This window comes from Syngnathoides biaculeatus, chromosome 11 (assembly GCF_019802595.1).
Source record: "Syngnathoides biaculeatus isolate LvHL_M chromosome 11, ASM1980259v1, whole genome shotgun sequence".
NCBI classification, from domain to species: Eukaryota; Metazoa; Chordata; class Actinopteri; order Syngnathiformes; family Syngnathidae; genus Syngnathoides; species Syngnathoides biaculeatus.
In genome coordinates, this window is record NC_084650.1 from 20,717,131 (window position 1) to 20,739,296 (window position 22,166).

General features: G+C 40.9%; 2 protein-coding genes and 1 long non-coding RNA gene across 4 annotated transcripts; 1 reads left to right on the forward strand and 2 right to left on the reverse strand.

Moving 5' to 3' along the window:
* Positions 1-3,655: 3,655 nt before the first annotated feature.
* Positions 3,656-11,949, forward strand: LOC133508718 (uncharacterized). 2 transcript variants are annotated; one of them, XR_009797126.1, is made up of 5 exons: positions 3,656-3,771; positions 3,871-4,071; positions 4,278-4,397; positions 8,899-8,960; positions 10,300-10,427. It is a non-coding gene; the product is annotated as an uncharacterized LOC133508718 (long non-coding RNA). The 2 variants fall into 2 exon arrangements; XR_009797125.1 differs by lacking the exons at positions 3,656-3,771; positions 3,871-4,071 and having other exon boundaries at positions 4,079-4,397; positions 10,300-11,949.
* LOC133508717 (transmembrane protein 182-like) lies at positions 10,310-15,017 on the reverse strand. Its single transcript, XM_061835058.1, has 5 exons — positions 14,847-15,017; positions 12,639-12,762; positions 12,082-12,180; positions 11,747-11,884; positions 10,310-10,530 (listed from the first exon to the last, which is right to left on the reverse strand). The coding sequence occupies exons 1-5, from the start codon at positions 15,015-15,017 to the stop codon at positions 10,310-10,312; spliced, it is 753 nt and encodes a 250-aa protein (XP_061691042.1).
* Positions 15,018-19,099: 4,082 nt separating this feature from the next.
* si:dkey-237j10.2 (uncharacterized protein LOC568721 homolog) lies at positions 19,100-21,941 on the reverse strand. Its single transcript, XM_061835208.1, has 2 exons — positions 20,214-21,941; positions 19,100-20,105 (listed from the first exon to the last, which is right to left on the reverse strand). Exons 1-2 carry the CDS (start codon positions 20,329-20,331, stop codon positions 19,411-19,413), a joined length of 813 nt encoding a protein of 270 aa, XP_061691192.1. The 5' UTR covers positions 20,332-21,941; the 3' UTR covers positions 19,100-19,410.
* Between the last annotated feature and the right edge of the window lie 225 nt (positions 21,942-22,166).

Genomic DNA, 22,166 nt, shown 5'->3' on the forward strand with positions numbered 1-22,166 from the left:
TGCAGACAAACAGCCGCACTCACAATCACACCTATGGACAATTTAGAGTGTCCAATTAATGTTGCATGTTTTTGGAAAGTGGGAGGAAACCGGAGTGCACGTGGAGAACATCCAAACTCCACACAGGCGGGGCTGGGATTGAACCCGGGACCTCAGAACTGTGAGGCCAACGCTTAACCAGCTGCTCTGTATTGAGTACTGCAATATTCACGAGGGTGGTTCTCAATTGAGAAAAATAAGATGTGTTGCACTTAAATAAGATAAGTAAATTGACCTGTAATTTCAGGCTTTTAGTGTATTAAATGTAAACTTAATACATGAACGCCATTGCAAATGTGGACAGCGACAATTCAAATGAGCACAGGGTTGAATAGTTTAACGAGAACATGTGTACGTAATTTAATTTTTTGTTAACTCGGGGACAGTACTCAAATTTAATTCATAAATACGCTTAAATGAGTCCTGACTCTAGTCTATATTTTAAAGACAGTTACAGTTACACTTACGCAATCACATATCTGCCTCATAGGAATCTTCTTTTCCTTTCGGCTTGTCCCGTTAGGGGTCGCCACAGCGTGTCATCTTTTGCCATCTTAGCCTATCTCCTGCATCTTCCTCTCTAACCCCAACTGCCCTCATATCTTCCCTCAGACCATCCATCAACCTTTTCTTTGGTCTTCCTCTCGCTCTTTTGCCTGACAGCTCCATCCTCAGCATCCTTCTGCCAATATACTCACTCTCTCGCCTCTGAACATGTCCAAACCATCAAAGTCTGCTCTCTCTCATCTTGTCTCCAAAACATCCAACTTTGGCTGTCCCTCTAATGAGCTCATTTCTAATCCTATCCAACCTGGTCACTCCGAGCGAGAACCTCAGCATCTTTATTTCTGCCACCTTAACTTCTGCTTCCTGTTGTTTCTTCAGTGTCACCGTCTCTAATCTGTACATCGTGGCCGCCCTCACCACTGTTTTATAGACTTTGCCCTTCATCCTAGCGGAGACTCTTCTGTCACATAGAACACCAGACACCTTCCGCCAACTGTTTCATCGCGCTTGGACCCGTTTCTTCACTTCCTTACCACACTCTCCATTGCTCTGTATCGTTGACCCCAAGTTTTTGAAGTAGTCCACACTCGCTATCTCTTCCTCCTCTGCCCCTCACATTCATGCACATATATTCTGTTTTACTTTGGCTAATCTTCATTCCTCTCCTTTCCAGTGCATGTCTCCATCTTTCTAATTGTTCCTCCGCCTGCTCCCTGCTTTCACTGCATATCACAATATCATCTGTGAACATCATGGTCCAAGGGGATTCCAGTCTAACCTCATCTGTCAGCCTAACCATTACCACTGCAAACAGGAAGGGGCTCAGAGCTGATCCCTGATGCAGTCCCACCTCCACCTTAAATTCCTCTGTCACACCAAAGGCACACCTCACCATTGTTCTGCTGCCATCATACATGTCCTGTACTATTTTAACATACTTCTCTGCCACACCAGACTTAGGCATGCAGTACCACAGTTCCTCTCTTGGGACTCTGTCATAGGCCTTCTCTAGATCCACAAAGACACAATGTAGCTCCTTCTGACCTTCTCTGTACTTTTCCACTAGCATCCTCAAGGCAAATAATGCATCTGTGGTACTCTTTCTAGGCATGAAACCATACTGTTGCTCGCAGATACTTACTTCTGTCCTGAGTCTAGCCTCCACTACTCTTTCCCATAACTTCATTGTGTGGCTCATCAACTTTATTCCTCTATAGTTCCCACAGCTCTGAACATCCCCTTTGTTCTTAAAAATGGGAACTAGAAAACTTTTCCTCCATTCTTCAGGCATCTTTTCGCCCACTAGTATTCTGTTGAATAAGTTGGTCAAAAACTCCACAGCCATCTCTCCAAATTGCTTCCATACCTCTACCGGTATGTCATCAGGACCAACTGCCTTTCCAGTTTTCATCCTTTGTAGTGCCTTTCTGACTTCCCCCTGAGTAATCATTTCCACTTCCTGGTCCTTCACACTTGCCTCTTCAACTCTTCCTTCTCTCTCATTTTCTTCATTCATCAACTTCTCAAAGTATTCTTTCCGTCTATTTAGCACACTACCGCCACCAGTCAACACATTTCCATCTCTATCCTTAATCACCCTTACCTGCTGCACATCCTTCCCATCTCTATCCCTCTGTCTGGCCAACGTGTTGAGATCCTTTTCTCCTTCTTTTGTGTCCAACCTGGTGTATATGTCTTCATATGCCTCTTGTTTAGCCTTTGCCACCTCTACCTTTGCCCTACCTCGCATCTCGATGTACTCCTTTCGCCTCTCCTCAGTCCTGTCAGTATGCCACTTCTTCTTCGCTCAACTCTTTCCTTGTATGACTCCTTGTATTTTGGGGTTCCACCACCAAGTCTCCTTCTCCCCTTTCCTACCAGATGACACACCAAGTACTCTCCTGCCTGTCTCTCTGATCACCTTGGCTGTCGTCGTCCAGTCTTCCGGGAGCTTCGGTTGTCCATCGAGAGCCTGTCTCACCTCTTTCCGGAAGGCCGCACAACATTCTTCCTTTCTCAGCTTCCACCACATGTTTCTCTGCTGTACCTTTGTCTTCTTAATCTTCCTACCCACCATCAGAATCATCCTACATACTACCATCCTATGCTGTCGAGCTACACTCTCCCCTACCACTACTTTACAGTCAGTAACCTCCTTCAGATTACATCGTCTGCACAAAATATAATCTACCTGCGTGGTTCTACCTCCGCTCTTGTAGGTCACTATATGTTCCTCCCTCTTCTGGAAATAAGTGTTCACTACAGCCATCTCCATCCTTTTTGCAAAGGCCACCACCATCTGCCCTTCAAAGCTCCTTTCCTGGATGCCGTACTTACCCATCACTTCTTCATCGCCCCTGTTTCCTTTACCAATATGTCCTTTACAATCTGCACCAATCACAACTCTCTCGCTGTCTGGGATGCTCAGAACTACTTCATATAGTTCCTTCCAGAATTTCTCTTTTAACTCTAGGTCACATCCTACCTGTGGGGCATAGCTGCTAACCACATTATACATAACACCCTCAATTTCAAATTTTAGTCTCATCACTCGATCTGATACTCTTTTCACCTCCAAGACATTCTTAGCCAGCTCTTCCTTTAAAATAACCCCTACTCCATTTCTCTTCCCATCGACTCCGTGGTAGAATAATTTAAACCCTGCTCCTAAACTTCTAGCCTTACTTCCTTTCCACCTGCTCTCTTGGATGCACAGAATATCAACCTTTCTCCTAATCATCATGTCAACCAACTCCTGAGCTTTTCCTGTCATAGTCCCAACATTCAAAGTCCCTACACTCAGTTGTAGGCTCTGTGCATTCCTCTTTTTATTCTGACGATGGCTCCGGTTTCCTCCTCTTCTTTGTCTTCGAATGAAAAGCGAAATCATCTTTTAAATGTCAAAGTTCCCATGTCCTAAAAGATGTGTTCTTGTTTTTTTTTTTTTTTTTTTTTTTTTACCGTCACTATATCTGACACGTTGCCTTTGTGTTGTTGTCAACACACAAGTGCGTTTTTAATGCGTAGATGGTAATTAAGAAATAATTGGAGGGGCTTGAGACACGTTGCTGAAGCGTGGAAGATTCATGCCGAAGTGTTAATTCCGTCTGCACAGATGTTAATGTACACTGCGCGCAGGCTTCACGTGTGCTTATCCAACGTGCACGGGTTCCACTCTTCCCAACCACCCACCGGATCTGTCAGCTCGGAGAAGATTTCAATTTTGTAACCAACTCTGCTGCCTTTTGATGGCTGCGACTTGCTGCCTTTTATCTCTGACTGTGTCTGCAAACTAATTATTTCTCCCCCCCCCCCCCCCCTTAGTCTCCATCCCGCTCTCTCCTCCAGGCAAATATTTGTTTCCTCCGAGGCGAGTGCACGCAAACCAGTCTCCCAGCTCCATACGCTGCCAGCTGCCAATCAAGTGAGCTGGAGTCCTGAAACTAATCGCAATGCCCTCCTTCTCGTCCCTCCTTCCTTAAGGAGAAATGAAAGAATTTGGAGAAACAAAAGCCGCGCCAGCATGTGCGTAAAGGAGATATTAAAGGAAAATACAAACGTGCAACACGGAAGAAAAAAAAGGGGATTGTGGGTACACAATCGAGCGTCTCCTGTCCGTGCAGACCTCTTCCTGTCTATGTGCAAAGCGCTGGGTTGTATTTTGTTTTGTTTTATGTACAGTATGTAAGGGGATTCCACAGCATCAGTCACATATTTATTTTGTTTGCCAGACAACTCTGGAAGTGTGTCGTACGTGCATGAGCTGTGGTTGCTGAAACACAAACACAGTGTCTCCTCGTTGGAAGGAGGTAAATGTTGGCAGCGGCAGCAACAAACCTGCAAGTTTTGGGGTGAGTTATTGACACTCTTGTAGTTACAGTCGCGGGTGTACAGTGGATATAATAAGCTTACACACCCCTGTTGAAATGCCAAGGTTTTTATAAATGATGGAAAAAAATGGAGAGTACGTCAAATTATTTCAAAACTTGTTCCACCTTCCAGATCTTTAATTTGAACAACTGCATTGTAAAAAAAAAATACTTTTTCGAGAGGTGAAGTATGGTATACATGTATATATATATATATATATATATTATATATATATATATATATATATATATATATATATGCGAGTAAGGACATCTGAACATTACACATACAAAAAGTAACACAAAATGATGAGGTTGGTATTTCCATTGCTAGAAAGCTCCTCAAGTGTACAATACGTGGGGGGGGGGGGGGAGAGAGAGAAATCGGCTATTTTGTCCTCCCATTCCAAACAAAAAAGATATATTTTATTGTTAAGCCTCATTTTAAAATTGTCTTTATTTATTTATTTTTAAATCGATGATTTTAGGGGCAGCACGGTGGAGAGCGTTGGCCTCACAGTTCTGAGGACCCGTGTTCGATCCCGGACCCGCCTGTGTGGAGTTAGCATGTTCTCACCGTGCCTGCCTGTGTTTTCTCTGGGTACTCCAGTTTCCTCCCACATCCCAAAAACATGCAACATTAATTGGACACTCTAAATTACCCTTAGGTGTGATTGTGAGTGTGGCTGTTTGTCTCTATGTCCCTTGCGATTAGCTGGCCACCAGTTCAGGGTGTACCCTGCCAGTATATATTTTCAAGATTAAACACATTCACATTCAAATTCATGCTAAACGGTTGTCAGCACACACCTGTCATCGTCCAAGTGGCATAAATGGATGACAATAACGGGAAATTTCTATGATATGCTGTGATCATGCATCTCTATCATCTTAAAACCATTCCTTTCTTTTGTATTTTACCTCAGTGAGGCTTTTACGGTAGGGAGCAATTGCTAGTCATAATTCCCCCGTACCCCAAAACATATAGCCTTTACATTTTCGCAATGACATATTATCCAAAATACACAAAAAGAAAATGCATCTAGAACTGCAATCTACTGCAGTAAAGTTCGGCTCTTTATATATCTGGCACAAACGTTGGTGGTACATCAACAGAGAAAACAGAAAATGATTCTGTGGTATTACTTTTGGCTCAAACACTTCATGGCTACAGGAAATCTTGTGTTGGTAACAAAACACCGGGAGGGTCAAGCAGACTGGATTTTGGAACGGGAGAAAAAACAAACGAGGAAATAGAATACAAAGTTTCATGTTGGATGTTACTTGGAGGAGGACTAAGAATGAGTTAAGATTTTTTTTATACGTCTCAGTTAAATTTACACAGAAGACACACTCAACACCGAGATGTTTCTGACCATTTTCAAAAAAGTATCATCTGTTGTCTTTGGGGAATATTTGGCCCCACTTGGTCTCAAGCTGACGGTATTGCTGATGAATTCAAGAAACCAAAGTTACTTTTTTTTACATTTCTAAGTTTTCTAGTTATTAGCAAATAAAAGATAACTTTTACACAGTCACAGATTCACGTTATGTTGAAAAAAAAGAATAACATGTATAACATGATAGTATGAGTTCACCCTTTTTAACCGCCTCCTGCTATCATCATCTGGCGTGAGTGATCCCGTCTTTGTAAGGTTAATTGAAGGCAGGAGCTGTGACTGTTTCAGACATAATCTGCCTACATTTTCACCTCAGTGTGTGTCAAGGGGGAGGGGGGGGGGTTGTCTTTCATAAATCCACTCTTGTTATTTAAACAAAACTGAGAAAAAGAAATGCAAACGGAAACTCTTCTTTATCCCTCCACCTGCTGCCTCTCTACCTTAAACCCTCCAAACAGATTAGCAGTGTGTATATACAGCATGTGTGTATTTCTGCGTGCGCACGTGTATTTAGAGGAGGTGGGTCCGTTACTGGGGAATTTGAGGTGTACAAAAAAGAAAAAACAACAATAAAAAAAAAGCATGAGTGATACCATAAGGCTTGCTTTTCTCTCATATCAGCGCTTATCTTAGCAGTCATTTTTGACAGGAGAAAAAAGCCTTTATCTGGGAGCAACTGTGTCCGTCTGTGCTTTCACACACAACACACACACACACACACACGGAGCAAGTAATCGGCTCACGATGGTTAGGGGGTTAAGGCATGGAAGAAAAGTGTTCACACCAAGTGTATCCTGTATTTGAATGGATTAGAGCCCACTTGCGTTTCAGTCTTGGTGCTCCAGAGGACTGACGGATGTGGAGGGAAGCATGTTGCTCTCCTTGCCTGCATTTGTCACATAAAATAATGCTTGGAAGAAAAAAAAAAAAAAAGATGTATTCTGACACTCAGGAAATGCAAACTTGTGTTGGCACACCCGCTGGATGTAAACCAACCGGACTTAAAAGTGCTGTCTGCAGAAAAAAATCCTCCCTAAAACAATCTCAGTCGTATTATATTTTCAGCCAGATTGTTTTTCACCCACGTTCAGGTCGCAAAAGCCAAGCACATATCCTTATCCAACTAGTGCGCGTTACGTGGCATAATAGTAGCCTATATTGAAAGTCAAAATGTTCTTTTTTACAACAACGACTGAAAAAAAAAACAGTTAAAGTCAGATACATTTGAGTAGGCTTGTTTTTTTTTTAAAGCGATCACAGTCATTCTTTCTTACAGAAGGAAGAGGTTACATTATGCAGATTTATTTTTGCCTGTACACGTGCTTTGTCAGCTCATTGTGGTCTTTAGCCACTTTTGTGGATAATAAATTACCAATTGAACACAATTTTGGCGCGCCGTTGTAATCATGAGAGGGTCCAACAGTATATGATCGCTGTTTAGGAAACTCAAGCAAGATGTCGGTTTTTGTTGTGTGTGTTTTTTTTTTTACGTTTTTATTATTTTAGAGGATTCAGCCCGACGGGGACAATTTCAAAAACTGTTGCCCCAAAATTTAACTTGTCATACGCACATTGCAGGTGTTGCTCAGGAAGTGGCCAGCATGTGCTTCTGTTCCCTGAATCCATGAGGTTTCCAATATATACATTTTAGAGGGAAATTACATTGTTTCTCAATTATTATTGAAAAGGTGATCATGGAAAACACAAGACTCACACAAATCTACAGTCAGTTGAACCTCAAATGTCTGTTTGTAACTGCTTTTTACGTTTACTATTCCTTTCTGGTGCCTTTCCCACCAGAAATCGTTCCATCATGCATGGAAAACGTTGGGGTGAAGAGGAGAGCTGCAGAGACCTCAGCTGGCCACATGTGGGAATGAATTCTTTCCAACTCGGCAGTTTTTTTTCCCATTGAAAGTCATTTAGAGATGCCCAACTGCTACTACACATTCCATCTGCAGTCAGTTAAACCTTCCCTGACTTGAAGATGTTGCCCGTGTGATTTCACCCCAAAATCATAACAAGAACGATAATCACATCTCGACTCAAAACGTGCCTTTTTACATTGGCCCGCCCTCCCTGTGTTTCAAATGTCCTACCCTGGTTTGTCTGCTTTGTCTCTTGATACTGTTTTTGTTTTAAATCATTGATTTCCCTATTTTTGGTCATCTCATGTTGCTAACAGATTAGGGCAGATGAATAGAAGCCCCACTGTATATATATATATATATATATATATATATATATATATATATATATATATATATATATATATATATACACACTATATAGAAATGGTGATGTATTAAAACTGAATTTATAAACTTTTGGTCACATCCTCTTTTTTTTTTTCATTACCAAATGTGCTAGTTTCACGACTTTGGTTCTGTGTGTTTAACTGTGTTCTAGAAAAATAATGTTTTTCTCAACATCGTATCTTTTATTGTTTAATAATTACAATAATTATACAGCTAAAATATAAATCATGTGAAACCTAAGTATAATTCTTGAATTATGAGTTTAGCCTTAAACAAGACATAATCATGTCATATATATATATATATATATACACAACATTGGGAAAAAAAATGTTTTTCCTCGGTTGCACACAATTAAAATGCAGTTAACTGATGTAATTTCAGCCTTTTTCCTTGAAAATAAAGAAATATTGTGTTGGGTTAAAAGGTTTTAATCATGTGTGACTGACGCAAATTCTGAAATGAAGTAAATTCAAATTATTTTTTCTTCAGTGTACATCTAATATAACGTCTAAACGAACTGGCTAACTTTAGCAGCATGACATATAATAAAAGACCAGTGTCAAAAAATATGTGTTGAAAGATTTGTAAATTCACTTTAAATGCATCACTGTACTGTGGTAATCTGCCCCAGATACTAGAAGAGACAAAAATACACACTGGGATTAAAATCTTTTGCAATATTTGCTTTGCAGGTGATTCCAGTTTATGGAGTGAGTCAAAAGCGCAGATGACTTTGTGTAACTGACTGTGTTACTTTGGTCTTACAGTCAAGACACAATAAACATGATGAAAACGTAACATGTCATATCTTAATTTCTCTAGGATTATGGAAACAAGCCACTCAGACCACAAGACCTGTTGGACAATGGAAAACAATGAATGTTGTAAGTGTTGGTTGTACGTCTATCGGGCCCTGTGAATAACGGACTGCCAATCTGGGCCTGACCTTCAGCCATGAACCTTGTAAGGACAAACAGTATAGATAATAGATGAAGATGGTTAAAATGGCATTTTTGGTATAGGCAGTTAGACGTGGTGGGTGACTCTATGCTGCATAGCAACCTGTCGTTCACTTTTCAAAAGCACCCTTGGGTCTCCAAAATGGATCAGTTCTCCTCACAAACAAAGTCATCGTCATCCCTCTCCCTGTCCAAATAATTCTAGTTTCCGGTCCACCCATCACCCCTGACCGTGGTCTTCCTCCTCTCCAGTTCATCTGATCTCTCGCCAAAGGACTGGAAACACATCTGCTTTGCCTCACTTTGTGTCTCTCGTAGCGTTGATGACTACAGAACTTCGTGAATGGAATCTGGTTTTAGTAGCAACGGGTAAATAAATATTAAAAAAGGTTCATCCATGTATGTAACAGATGAAGCTTTGTTAATAGATTAGAAGAACTATCGAGCAGTTTTCATCTCTTTGGTGATTAACTGTGGGCAACTGTTTTTTAATTTGTCTTTTATTTCTTGTTCAGTTGATGGGGCATTCATACAATCCTAGATTAATTTCTGTACTTTCTCACACAATTCTGCAGGTACGCTAGATCTCACTTGTCACTTGCAAAGTGACGAATGACTGATTAGACTCTAAGAACAAGCACTATACACGTTGGTTTGCTGGGCGGTCATTTTCAGTGACTTTATCCTTGTGAACAGCAAACAAATCCCTTTTTCACTACCATCCTATGTTTTGCTAATCGCTCATTTCTACGCAACTTCCTTTTTAATAACTCAAACATTTATACAAAATAAAGATGGTATTTTTACAGATACTGAAATGAAAGACTGGCAAAAAATGAGTATATTGGTGATGTTACAAAAGCAATACACAATTGTGACAAATTCAATCATTTCAATGGGTGAAAAGAAAGAAACTTTTAAAATCAAATCATGTCTGCCAAATTTTGATCCTATTTGAATGACAAAATTCAATACATTGGCAAACAAAGTGCCATCCAGATACATTCTGTTCAGCTGCTTGTATCTCATCAATTTAGTTTGTAATTTCTTTACGACATATTGACATTGACAAATGAGTAAGGCCCCTGGAGAGGAATCTGCGGTCTTTGGAAGGACAGACACTTTTTATATTTTGATCGTTTCCCCCAAACAAAATGTCGCTGCAGCAATGACTTGGAAGGGCGATGATGTGATTTTGAGCAGTTCTTTGCTCAGTCCCCTGTGCAGGACAAAAAAAGGTCAGTTGTCTCCTCTCCTCCGCCAGATGGCCTCGCTCACTTGTTGGCAAGCAGGACTCGTCCCAGAAGCATGAAGATCGACCCAGAGAGGAGCTCCAGCGGCACACCAGCTGCAGCCGTCATGAACGACAAGCCGTAGAGCACCGAGACCTGGATCTGGGTACACGTCTCCCCTCTCTCCTGGAGGATGTAGCGCTTCACGTCCACTACTTCCATCCACAGTACGAAGAGCAGCAACACGAGCAGGAATAAGCATGCTGTGGAGAAACAGACATCAGGCCACCATTGCTTCGAAAAAAAAAAAAAAAAAAAAAAGATCATTCCTGTTTTTGCTCTTGCCATGGTACCAATGTTTATACCCACAGTAATTGTGACAAGTGAGATACGCACATCAGTGTATGCGGGGTGTGGTTGTCATGTAACAGGCATGAACAGCTGACATCAGTAACGACTGCAACATTTGGTTCCTCCAAAAATACACACTGTATACACAGGGGCTGAAATAAATATTCAACACGTCACCATATTTTCCCACTAAATTGACTTCCCAAAGGTGCTATTGATGTGAAAATTTAACAAGAAGTTGGGGACATACCAAGTAATAGATACAAAAAAGTAAAACATAGAAGATCAGAAATGATGTTGTGTGTGAAGATGCGCAATGACACGGGAAGAAGTATTGAACACGCCAAATGGTATTTATTTAATACTGTGTACAAAATCCTTCGTTTGCAATGACAACTTCAAGTATGGATAAACTAGTCAGATGCACTCCTCTAATGTAATTTTGGCCTAGTCCTCCACACAAGCAGTCTTCAAATCTTGAAGGTTCTTTTAGGGACATTGAGTTGGAATTCTTTACATAAATTTCAAAATGATTCGATACGATTCACGTCAGGTGATAGGCTGGGCCATTTTAGGAGATATATTTTTTTATCCTTTGAAGCCAATTGAGTTTCCTTGAGAGTATTTTTGGAATCATTATCCTGCTGAAATGTCCACCCCTGTTTTATTTTCATCTTCTTCCTGAAGGAGAAAACTGTGGACAGTAAGTTGCAGGGTGACCAGCTGGTAGCACATCTGGCTCACGGTTCTTTACTACTCAGGTTCAAATCCAGTTCAAATCCAGAATCGCCTATGTGCTGTTTGCATGTTCTCCCTGTGCCTACGTGGGTTTTCATGTACTCTGGTTTCCTCCAACTTTCTAAAAGCATGCATGGTAGGTTAGATGAAAACTGTAAATTGCCCAAAGGTGTGAATGCAGTGGTGAATGGTTGTTTGTTTAAATGTGCTCTGTGATTGGCTGGTGTCCACTTCTGGGTGTGACCCCACATCTTTCCCCAAATATAATGGGATGGGGTCCAGCACAGCCATGATAAATGGTGCAGATGGATGTACGGATGGATTGTGTACATATTTATTGATACAATAGACCAATTCCGGTCTCAACATATCTGAAGATTAATTTTTTACCTGCAATGATGAGAAAGGCTCCACCCACTTTGTAGAGTTTATGACTTATAAAGGGGACACCACAAACCAGGAGGAAGCTTCCAGTTAGAGATGAGGCCAATGCGAGGATCATAAACACTGTCCAGAAACCTCGAAAGACTGAAAAAATATAAGCACATCAGTAAAAATCCAATTTGCATTGGGCATGAATGGGTGTGTGCATTCGTGTGTGTATGTCAAATCTATGGTTTTCTTGACTGGAAATGTTATGGTCATCAACAGGAAGTTGGTGATTTCATGTCAAATAAACTCCTGAGCAACTGTAAGAAAATGATTTTATAGATATAATTCACCACCTGCGGTACCATCGTAACTGGGATGAGGCACTGGTCCAAGTACAACTGGTAAAGGGAAGAGGTAACCATGGACGCATACCTTTGATTCTGGTTGGTTTGCTACAAGTAACAGAAAAACACAAGTTAAAAAAAAAGAGAAGAGTCCCAAGTATTATACATACTAAAGAAGATTCCACAGGTGAAAAGCTTTATTGAAGACGGATGAGTGTCATGATTGTGTATAAAAGAAACCACATCAAAAGGCTCTTCCATAATGTCACCAAAAGATTTGGAGAATCTAGAGAAATCTCTGCATGTAAGACCAAAACCCAAGATTTGAATGTCCGTGTTTTTTGATCCCTCACATGGCGCTCCACTAAAAACTGGTATCATTAAGAATATTGTCAAGAGGACTCAAGAACACTTCAGAAAACTATTAGCAGTTGAAAATTTGTCACCACTTTTACAATTATAAGTTAAAACTCTAACATGCAAACTGATAGTAATATATCAATAACACTCAGGTATATCTCCGACTTCCCTGGCCCTGAGTCTCATTGCAAAAGTCTTTCACATACTGAAAAATGTTGCCAAGACTGCATCTGCAGTGGGTTCCACCTGGAACACACAGCGCCAAAAAAAGCCTTCATGGTGGAGGTTGAGAGATGCCGGAGAGGTGCTGACTGCTCTTACAAACTGCAGCTGAAAAATAAAAAGAGACAGGTTGACAGCAGTTGTCAAAAAAAAAGAATAAATAAATGAATAAAGAGACGACAGCCGAAATGTCAATCAGTCAACATACGGCTGCACTGCTGCTCTTCTGGCCTGCATTGTTAAGTGAAAGGTCCCAAGACAGCTGATGTGGTTGTGATCGGAAGATTTGTGCAGCTTTCAAGAAGAACTTGGGAATCATCCATGTTTGTACATTCAACTGACTTGAGAAAATATGATTGATGATGCAGAGAAGGGTTAACCAACCCATCATGGAATATGTAAAGGTTTTGATTAAACTTTTCAGGAGATTGCAATAATCTGAGAGTATGGTAGGCGCACGTCATTTTTTTATTAATGGACATCTAAACGTGCCTTCAGTCATAAGCATGGTGTTCTGGTGGAATTACTTTTATTGGATTTATTTCATACAGAATTAAACAAACCATACTCTCCATCAAAGTGTAGTTGGAGTAGTTTACATGTTCTGACTCTAAACTAAACTGCATCCACTGCATGAGGCCTTTTCCAATTTCAAGTGTGCTTTATCTTTTTCACTAATTTGACTCACATTCACAAGTTTCAGGAAAAAAAATCCCTCCATTTTTTCCCCTCCATTGACAATTACAATTGTTGTGTTAGACATCTGGACATGAGAATGTGTGTTAAGAAATAGGCACGTAAAAAATGGACTTAAACGCCAAAAGGAGATCATCGCCCTGAGTGAGAGGCGAGTGGCAATCCAGGAAAAAATAGGTGCAAATAATAAAGGCCACCATGAGCTTTGTTGTATGAATTACCTTTTCTGCAGTAATCATCAGTGGATGTGCAGACTTAAATGGCGTCCTGTATGAAGTCGCTTCCTAGATCTTAGATGGCAGCCCCCCTTGTCTGGTCATCGAAGACATGTGTGTGTGTGTCTATGTGTTGGAGGGTAACTGTAACCCTTCACTGCGCTACCGGGACATGAACTTTCACTCATTTCGAGTATTACTTGGCCACTTCATTTCTCACAGGCCTCACCCATCGCCCCAGAGTGCCACCCTGTGTGGTCACACACTTTCAGATGCCAATAAAGAAATAAATAAATGGTAAGAGACATAGTAAGACATAATAAGATGCAAGGAAGTATGACCAGCTCCCAATACCAGTCAGTGTTTCCACGAAACCTTAATGCCGAGAAAGATAAACTTCGTTTGGGGTTAAACACAGACAAATGTGTGCTGACCACCATTCAAAATGTATTTCAGGAGGTTGTGCCCATTTGTTCAAGCAGATTATCTTGAGGTCCTGATGTTTTTTAAATTCACTTCGACAATTTACAGGTCGCAATGGTTCCAAATGTTTTGAGTTGATTCATGTCGGTCTCATTTTTACATCACAATAAACTGTAGTGTGTTTTATAGTGACTGCAGAGGCTTTGTGTTTTTCAAAAATATCGTTATAAGAAAAAAACCCCAAGAATAATCATGTCTTACTAGAATGTGTTTTTACTGCTTTTCAAAAATGTCAAGAAGAGGCAGTTTAAATGGAAAAAGATCGAGCAATTTGGTAACGGCAACTGTCAGAGAGATGGACCAACTCAAGCAAATATGTTGCTTGTTTGTCACAATACGATACACCCATTACTTTTTGTCACTTAAGTTGATGGGGTGCGTATCCCTTTGGTGACATTTCAGTTACAAAATATATGCTATCAGGAAAGTCATCATAGCATTGTAAATAACAGCAAATCTCGATTTATGCAATGTGATACAAGAAAATTAACAACTGAACAATTTGTGCAGCTTTGGAGTATTGTATTCACAGTTTTCGGGTGCCTGCGTTATTGATCATACTGAATAAAAATTCCCAAAATTCTGAATATTTCATGAGGTAAAAATAAATTTATTCAGAAGACGTCTCGGCCATATTATATTGAAATGTCATAACAATGTGGGGAATGTTGTAGGAACAACTGACCAATGAAAGTGAGTATGCACTGCGAGAAAAAAAATATTGGACATTTTATACAGAGAATTAGTCTACTATAAAATACACTTCATCCGTTTCAACAAAAAAAAAAAATGTCTTACCTCAGTGTCACTGGCATTATTTTCTGTTGTTGTTTCTTCAGTTGGCCATGTGTAAGGTTCACAGTTGTCACTGGCCACCAACCAGTAGTCTGTAGCAAAGGCCAAAAAGAAGCATATGGTCCCCAATGCTCCAAATATCCCCCCAGCTAAAGCTACAGCTCCCACCCTCATCGCTCCAACTGAGAATCTTCTGTCTTGACGTCTATTTTCTTTCCAGGCTTTGATATTAGTGACACCTCGGCGTTGTCCACTCTGCAGCCCTCTGCCAAACTTTTTTCTAGACCACTCCCTGGCACGTGGGGAGCCGTGAGGGCGGGGGCGATAAGCTCCAGTGACTAAGGAGGACTGGCAGGGGTACCAGAGTTATTTTAGGAAGCTCGTCTGCCCTCGTCAAATTTCCCTTGGTGTCCTGGGCATTTGTAAAGGCAATGAGGACCGGTTGTTGTGCTTGGAGAATGAAGGCTGCAAGTGTGCAAGCTTTAAGGAACACAAGGTTTTTGTTAGCTGGGTGTTACTCATTGAGGAACACCTTGAAGATTAATTTGAGTAGAGATGTTGCGGTTTTACTGTAAGTTAGTTCTTTAAGAAGGTAATTGCAAGAGGGAAGAAGTTGTTGGGATATCTGCTAGTTTTGGTTTGCATTGTTTGGTAGCGCCTACCCGAGGGAAGGAGCTGGAAGAGCTGGTGACCAGGATGTGGAAGGTCCGAGAGGATTTTGCTTGCTCTCATCTTTGTTCGGATAGTGTACAAGTCCTTGAGGCTGGGTAGAAGTAGTAGCGACAATCCTTTCAGTCGTTTTGATTGTCCGTTGCAGTTGGAGTTTTTCCTTTTTTGTGGCTGCAAGAAACCAGACTGTGATGGAGGTAGACAGTACTAATTTGATGACTCCTGTGTAGAACTGTCTCAACAGCTCTTGTGGCAGGCCTTGCTTCCTTAGAAGCTGCAGAAGTACATCCTCTGCTAGGCTTTTTGGAGGATGGAGTTGATGTTAGTCCCCCACTTCAGGTCCTGAGAGACTGTAATTCCCAGGATCTTGAAGATCTTGACCATTGTGAGGGGCAGCTATGAAGAAGGATGCCTCTTGAAACCCACGATCATAGACTTTACTCCGTTCAGCTCCAGGTTGTGTCGGCAGCACCATAGTTCCAGCATCTCCACTTCTTATCAATACATGGACTCGTCACCATCTTTGATGAGCCCAGTGATTGTGGTGTCATCTACAAACTTTAGGAGATTGACAGCCGGCTCCGTTGAGGAACCATCATTTGTGTAGAGAGAAGAGCAGTGGGGAGAGGACACAACCTTAGGGTTCCTCAGAGCTGATGGTGCATGTAGATGAGGTGGTGTCCCCTTGCCTCATCTGCTGTGTCCAGCCCGTCAGGAAGCTATACATCCACTGGAAGATGGCAGTGGAGACGCTGAGCTGGAGAAGCTTGGAGGAGAGGACCACCTCGTGGAATTTGCTTTTGTATTTTTAGATATTTATATTTGGTTCAGTTGGAGCATGGTGGACAGAAACAGGAGAAAAGCTGGTGGGGGTATTTTCATGTGTGATGTCCCAATATATACTTTTGTGTCTCGTTTCTCTGGTACCGCATTGTGGACATGGGGTGCATCCATCCATCCATTTTCTTAGCCGCTTATCCTCAGAAGGGTCGCGGGAGTGCTGGAGTGTATCCCAGCTGTCAACGGGCAGGAGGCAGGGTACACGCAGGAAGAACATGCAAACTCCACACAGGCGGGTCCGGGATCGAACCTGGGACCTCAGAACTATAAGGCCAACACTTTCCAGCTGCGCCACCATGCCGACCAGTGGCAGTGCAAAAAGTTTAAAACTAATGGCCTTGCTACCTTGCAATACAATAGTTTAATACTTATATTAATATTTTATGACTGAATAAGTCTCCAGTCTGCCCTCCAATTAACTCTTCATCCATTTCCTATTATGTAGAGTGCATCCCAGGTAACTTTTTGATTCAGGCGTATTATATTACCAATATATATTATATACATTATACATTATTAACAGCGTACAGCCTTGTAAAGCACTTTTCATAGAGAGGACTTGCATCAAGAAGATGCACTTGACAAAAATGACTTCTTATGGTGATGTGACTTTTTACACAAAGCCTCAAGGTTTTTTACAGATGGAACATTTTGTTTTATACTAAAAAATTATCATTTATAAAATATTTGTGTATCTTTTATTTTATTTTTAAATGGTTATAGTGTTTACTTTCTAATGTGACAAAATGATGACTTTTCAATTTAGTTCTTGTAATAGCTGATGACAAATTGTTTCACCAAAAATTAAATGTATATTTTGTATTGTCAATCTTCATTAATAAAACAATTAACAATGCGTTTCAACTGTGGAAAGAAGAAATTGCCCTTAGGTGTGATTGGCTGGGAACCAGTTCAGGGTCTATTCTGCCTGCTGCCCGAAGATACCTGTGATAGGCTCAGGCACACCCGCAGCCCTTGTGAGGATAAGCGACTCACAAAAGGAAAAGATCGATTCTTTAACACTTCAAAGGGGAAAAACTATTTCGAGCCGGTGCATTGCATCACTGTTTAATTTTTCTTGGCTTACTTTGGTCTGGTAAGTAATATTTGCAGTATTTAAAGCATTTCTTTCTTGATCCAAAGAATAAAAAAAAAATCTAAGCTATAGCAAACAATCCATAATTACTCAAACAATGAACAACTAATAATACTTTTTAGCCAGGGTGTACAATTTAAAAAAAGAGGTTTTTGTTGCCCTCTCCTGGAGACAAATGTCTCCCAAATCAAACTTAAATTAAACATAAATTAAATTAAAATCACAAAAAAACAAAAAACATTCACTGGTGATCGGAGACTTCAAGGAGTTGAATAAGTACTTTTACTTTTACCAGAGTCCCTTTTTCTGTACTTCTTAAATAACCTGGAGGGTGTGGGTACTTTTGCCACTTCATATTCATCTTTGGCTTTTAATACTTCCTTGTACGATATATAATTTTTTTTCTTTTTTTTTTTCTAGATTTTGGTGACAACCCAAGTACCAGTAAGATGAAACTTTAAACATATATATATATATATATATTATATATATATACTGTGTGTGTGTGTGTGTGTGTGTGTGTATATATATATACTGTGTGTGTGTGTGTGTATATATATATATATATATATACATATATATAAACCAATATATATATATATATATTTGGGGTTTTTTCAGCAAAGGGTCTTACAGGTGAGGTGGTTCTTGGCTCTTGAACAACTCGTCTGATTTTGATTCTTTCCACTTTTCTGTCATAAATGTTTGCAAGCAGTACCTGATCGATGCAAATTTATGCTGGTTTGCTGGGCTTTCCGTTTACGTAATATGGCCCCAAATGTGCTCAATGGAACAGTGAAAAGCTTAAACTGTAACGTCTGTAAGATTGCCATGATTAATTTTTGCAACAATACCTTTGTGGTGATCTTGAGACAACTCTCTGCTCTTACCCATCAAGACATGTGTCTTGATTTACAACTTGGCTATGAGATATTTTTGTAGGCCATCAATTTTGACTGGACCAGATGATATTCTTTTGCACTGACAGGGGCCTGGATTGCTGGATGACTGCTGATTTTAGGTCTTGTCTTTGTTTTCCCTGCCCTTTTCCAGCTTCTTTTCTTTAGGTGTGCAAAACTGTACTTTTCCCCCATGCCATTTCACATTGTTCCACACAATTTAGTTGATGATTTTATTTTTTCTACTTTCTCTGTATGCGTGGATGAATTGGGTTGTTCCCAACATCTGGTGAAATTTTCAAGTCAATAGCATTTGATATATCCAGTAAAGAATAGCATAGATGTATATACAGGACAGATACGCCATAATGTTTGGCTTGGAAATTTGTTAATCTGACATCAATATTAGTGCCTCACCAGCCTTGAACCTCACCACTTGTCACTACCAGGGTTGGTAGGATTAGAAATTAGCTCATCAATTGGACAGCCAAGGTTAATTGTTTTTGGAGACAATGTAATAGAGAACTGACTTTGATGGTTTAGATGCGTTAAGAGGAGAAATAGTGAAAGAATGATGAGTATATGGAGATACCAGGCAAGGAGTTAGAGGAAAACCCAAGAGAAAGTTGAGAAAAGCCTTCCTAAAAGAAGGCATGAGGCTGGTTGCTGTTAACAAGGGAAGATGGAGGATAAAAGCTTAGATGGAAAAGGATGACATGCTGTGGTGCCCACAAAATGAACAAGCTGATAGAAAAAGGTAACAGATTTAGTTTTATTTACAATATTTCTTGCTCATCAAAGAAGCGTTAATCTTAATCACAGTTGACATAAATCTGGTAAATCACAGGTTTATATTACGAGTGGCATGACGACTTTGTGGTGTTGTACAAAAATCTACCAGCAGGTGTCATATGCAAGCAATTAAAGAAGAGTCACGTCACCAAAAGTGAGCAAAATTTCAAACGAAACACATTGTAGGCCTTGAATTTTCTATGGATGAAAAGAACAAAAATCAACTACGTTTTTAATGTCGGCCATACATCCAAGTACTTATTAAATGCTTTCATTCTGAACAAGTATCCTCAGAAATACGAAGGATGGGTGTGCTAAAGTTGGAAGAACATGGAGCTAAATTTGGGGTGGTCACTTGACTTATCTTTTTGCCTCTCTCTCCTCCAGGTCCCTTTTCCAAACTGGACTCGAGCGAGTCGGAGTCCTGCTGTAAGTTGTTAGCTTGCAGAGGGGACACCAGGCCATGCAGGAGGCTGTTACCCAAGTTGGAGCTGCATCGAGCCAGGTTGTCAGTCAGGTGCTGCAAGTATACCTCATCCAGCTTTTTCTCCAGAAGTCCATTTAGCAATGAGTTAGACATGGGTTCTAACTGTGAGGTGTGCAGACCCAAGCTGGTGTTCACGCTGTCACCCATAACCAGATAGCCCTGGTCTGGAAGTGAAAGGAGATGCTCGTGAAGAAACTGCTGTTGTTCTGCACGCTCTGACAGAGTCAAAGCACAAGAGTGAGTGTAAAGATCTTGCAGAGTGGCGGTGGGTCTGGAAGGATTGTAAGAGATGGGCCCAGAGTCAGCCACCTGGAGATCAGGATAATGTTCCAGGAGGCTGCAAGGACCTGAACCCAGCGTCAGGTCCATTTCCAGGGTTTGAGCAGGTGAACACCTGGAGATAAAAAGACCTGGGGGAGCTGCTGGTACTTCACAGGATCCATTAGAAAGTGTGCAACCAGTCTTTTCCAGGTCTACACCTAAACATACAATACACAATACAATAAAAGAGTTTTTCATTTCTGCAGTGGGTTCATTGCATAACAAGACAGCGCAGTCACAATTTTAAAGATCACAATTGTGTTTACCTCTCTGTTGAAGGTCTGTCTGAGGACTACTCGATCTTGTATGCAACTTGTCTCCCATGGAATCAGAAGTCACCTCCTCCTTGTAAGTCAAAACCGTCAGAAAACCTTCACCCAGCATTCCGCACAATTGTGCCTTTTTGTTGCGAGTCGTTAAAGCCAAAAGTAAAATGTGAGTGCTGATGTAAATGTGGAGATCTACTGGTGTGAGTGTCACTTCTCTAAGAGAGAAGTGACCTCTCCACCCACTAAACTTACTTCCTTAATCAAGTAGGAAAAAAAACAAAACAATAAGAAAAGAGAAGAAGGCCACAGCAAGTTCATGATGAGGAGATAACTTGAAAGTTTAAATGAATCCGCCGTGTTCGACTATTTTCTTTCATTTTTGTATGTTTATTTTTTGACAGTCTATAAGTCATAAATTCAGCCAATTAAACATCCAAACGGTTGACGTACATTTTTTTTCAGTGCATACAGTACAATGTAATCTGAAAATATTTTTAGCTAGTTGAAATCCAGATGTGTGGATTTTGTATGTTCATCCCGTGCCTGCGTGGGTTTTCTCCGGGTACCCCGAATTCCTCCCACATTCCAAAAACTTGCATGATAGATTGATTGAAGACTAAATTGCTCGTAGCTGCGGATATGCAGAACCCAGGGCGTAACATGTTGACTAATAACTCGCTTACATTGTCAGTGCATGGGGGAATGGAATCTTCTTCTGCTTACAAATGCAAGATGGGAAATTTTCTTCGCTGCCTCGTGAGAGCAATCATATGGTAGTTTTCACGCATGTTGAAACACAGGCAGGCACATGTGCAAATAATGTTACCAAATGTGTAAGGTTCTACAGTGGTGTTATTGCACAACAACACTTACAGATTTTGGAACTTGATGTACACACATTCTAAGGTGCCCCAACTATTGAGGTGTACATTTCAGACTTTTAAGTGCACGACTATGCAGGGGCTGCAGACGCTGTACCCTGAATGGGCAATGACATGCCATACTGAAATAGTGATGATCTCTTCTCAATTTAGACACAAATGGTCTTCATGTGAAATTTGGACCTGTTTAATTTCACGCACTCCGGTTTCCTCCCACATCCCCAAAACATGCTACATTAATTGGACACTCTAAATTGCCCCGAGGTGTGACTGTGAGTGCAGTTGTTTGTCTCGATGTGCCCTGTGATTGGCTGGCAACCACTTCAGGGTGTACCCCACCTCCTGCCTGTTGACAACTGGGATAGGCTACAGCACTCCCCGCTACCCTTGTGAGGATAAGCGGCAAAGAAAATGGATGGATTGATTAATGGATCATTTCCCATGGAAATGATGGAGAATCTCTGTAGTAGAGGACAAGTTAAGTACACTACAGCCATTCTGTAGTACATCAAACTGAATTTGTATTTAATTTTCAAGGCAGGTGACACGGTGGTTCAGATGGTAAAGTGGTGGCCTCATAGTTCTGAGGTCCCTGGTTAAATCCCGGACACTCCTGTGTGGAGTTTGCATGTTCTCCCCGTGCCTGCGTGGGTTTTCTTTGGGCACTCCGGTTTCCTCCCACATCCCAAAAACATGCAACAATAATTGGAGACTCTAAATTGCCTCTCGGTGTGATTGTGAGTGTGGATGTTTGTCCCTATGTGCTCTGCAATTGGGTGGCAACCAGTTCAGGGTGTCCCCTGCCTCCTGCCCGTTGACAGCTCGGATAGCCTCCAGTACTCCCCGCGACCTTTGTGAGGATAAGCGGCAAAAGAAAATGGATGGATGGATTTTCAAGGCATCCACATTATAATGAGACTTACTGCAAGTGATCTTTTTTTTCATTTAATCAGTGGCTAGGAAACTGAAAGAAACCCAAGAACCTTGATCTCAACCTCATGAAACACATTTGGACAGTACAATAACTGACGGGCAGTAATAAATGCATTCAAATCTTTCTTATCCCTCT

Bases quoted from the DNA above. Each gene is read 5' to 3' on its own strand.
- LOC133508717 (XM_061835058.1), bottom strand. From the start codon at position 15,017: ATGAGGGTGGGAGCTGTAGCTTTAGCTGGGGGGATATTTGGAGCATTG. The intron at 12,763-14,846 runs GTAAGACATTTT...TTTATTTTTCAG, and splicing joins ATAATGCCAGTGACACTGAG to CTGCAGTTTGTAAGAGCAGT. The intron at 12,181-12,638 runs GTATGTGAAAGA...TGTTACTTGTAG, and splicing joins AGTCTTGGCAACATTTTTCA to CAAACCAACCAGAATCAAAG.
- si:dkey-237j10.2 (XM_061835208.1), bottom strand. From the start codon at position 20,331: ATGCTGGGTGAAGGTTTTCTGACGGTTTTGACTTACAAGGAGGAGGTG. The intron at 20,106-20,213 runs GTAAACACAATT...TTGTATGTTTAG, and splicing joins GACAGACCTTCAACAGAGAG to GTGTAGACCTGGAAAAGACT.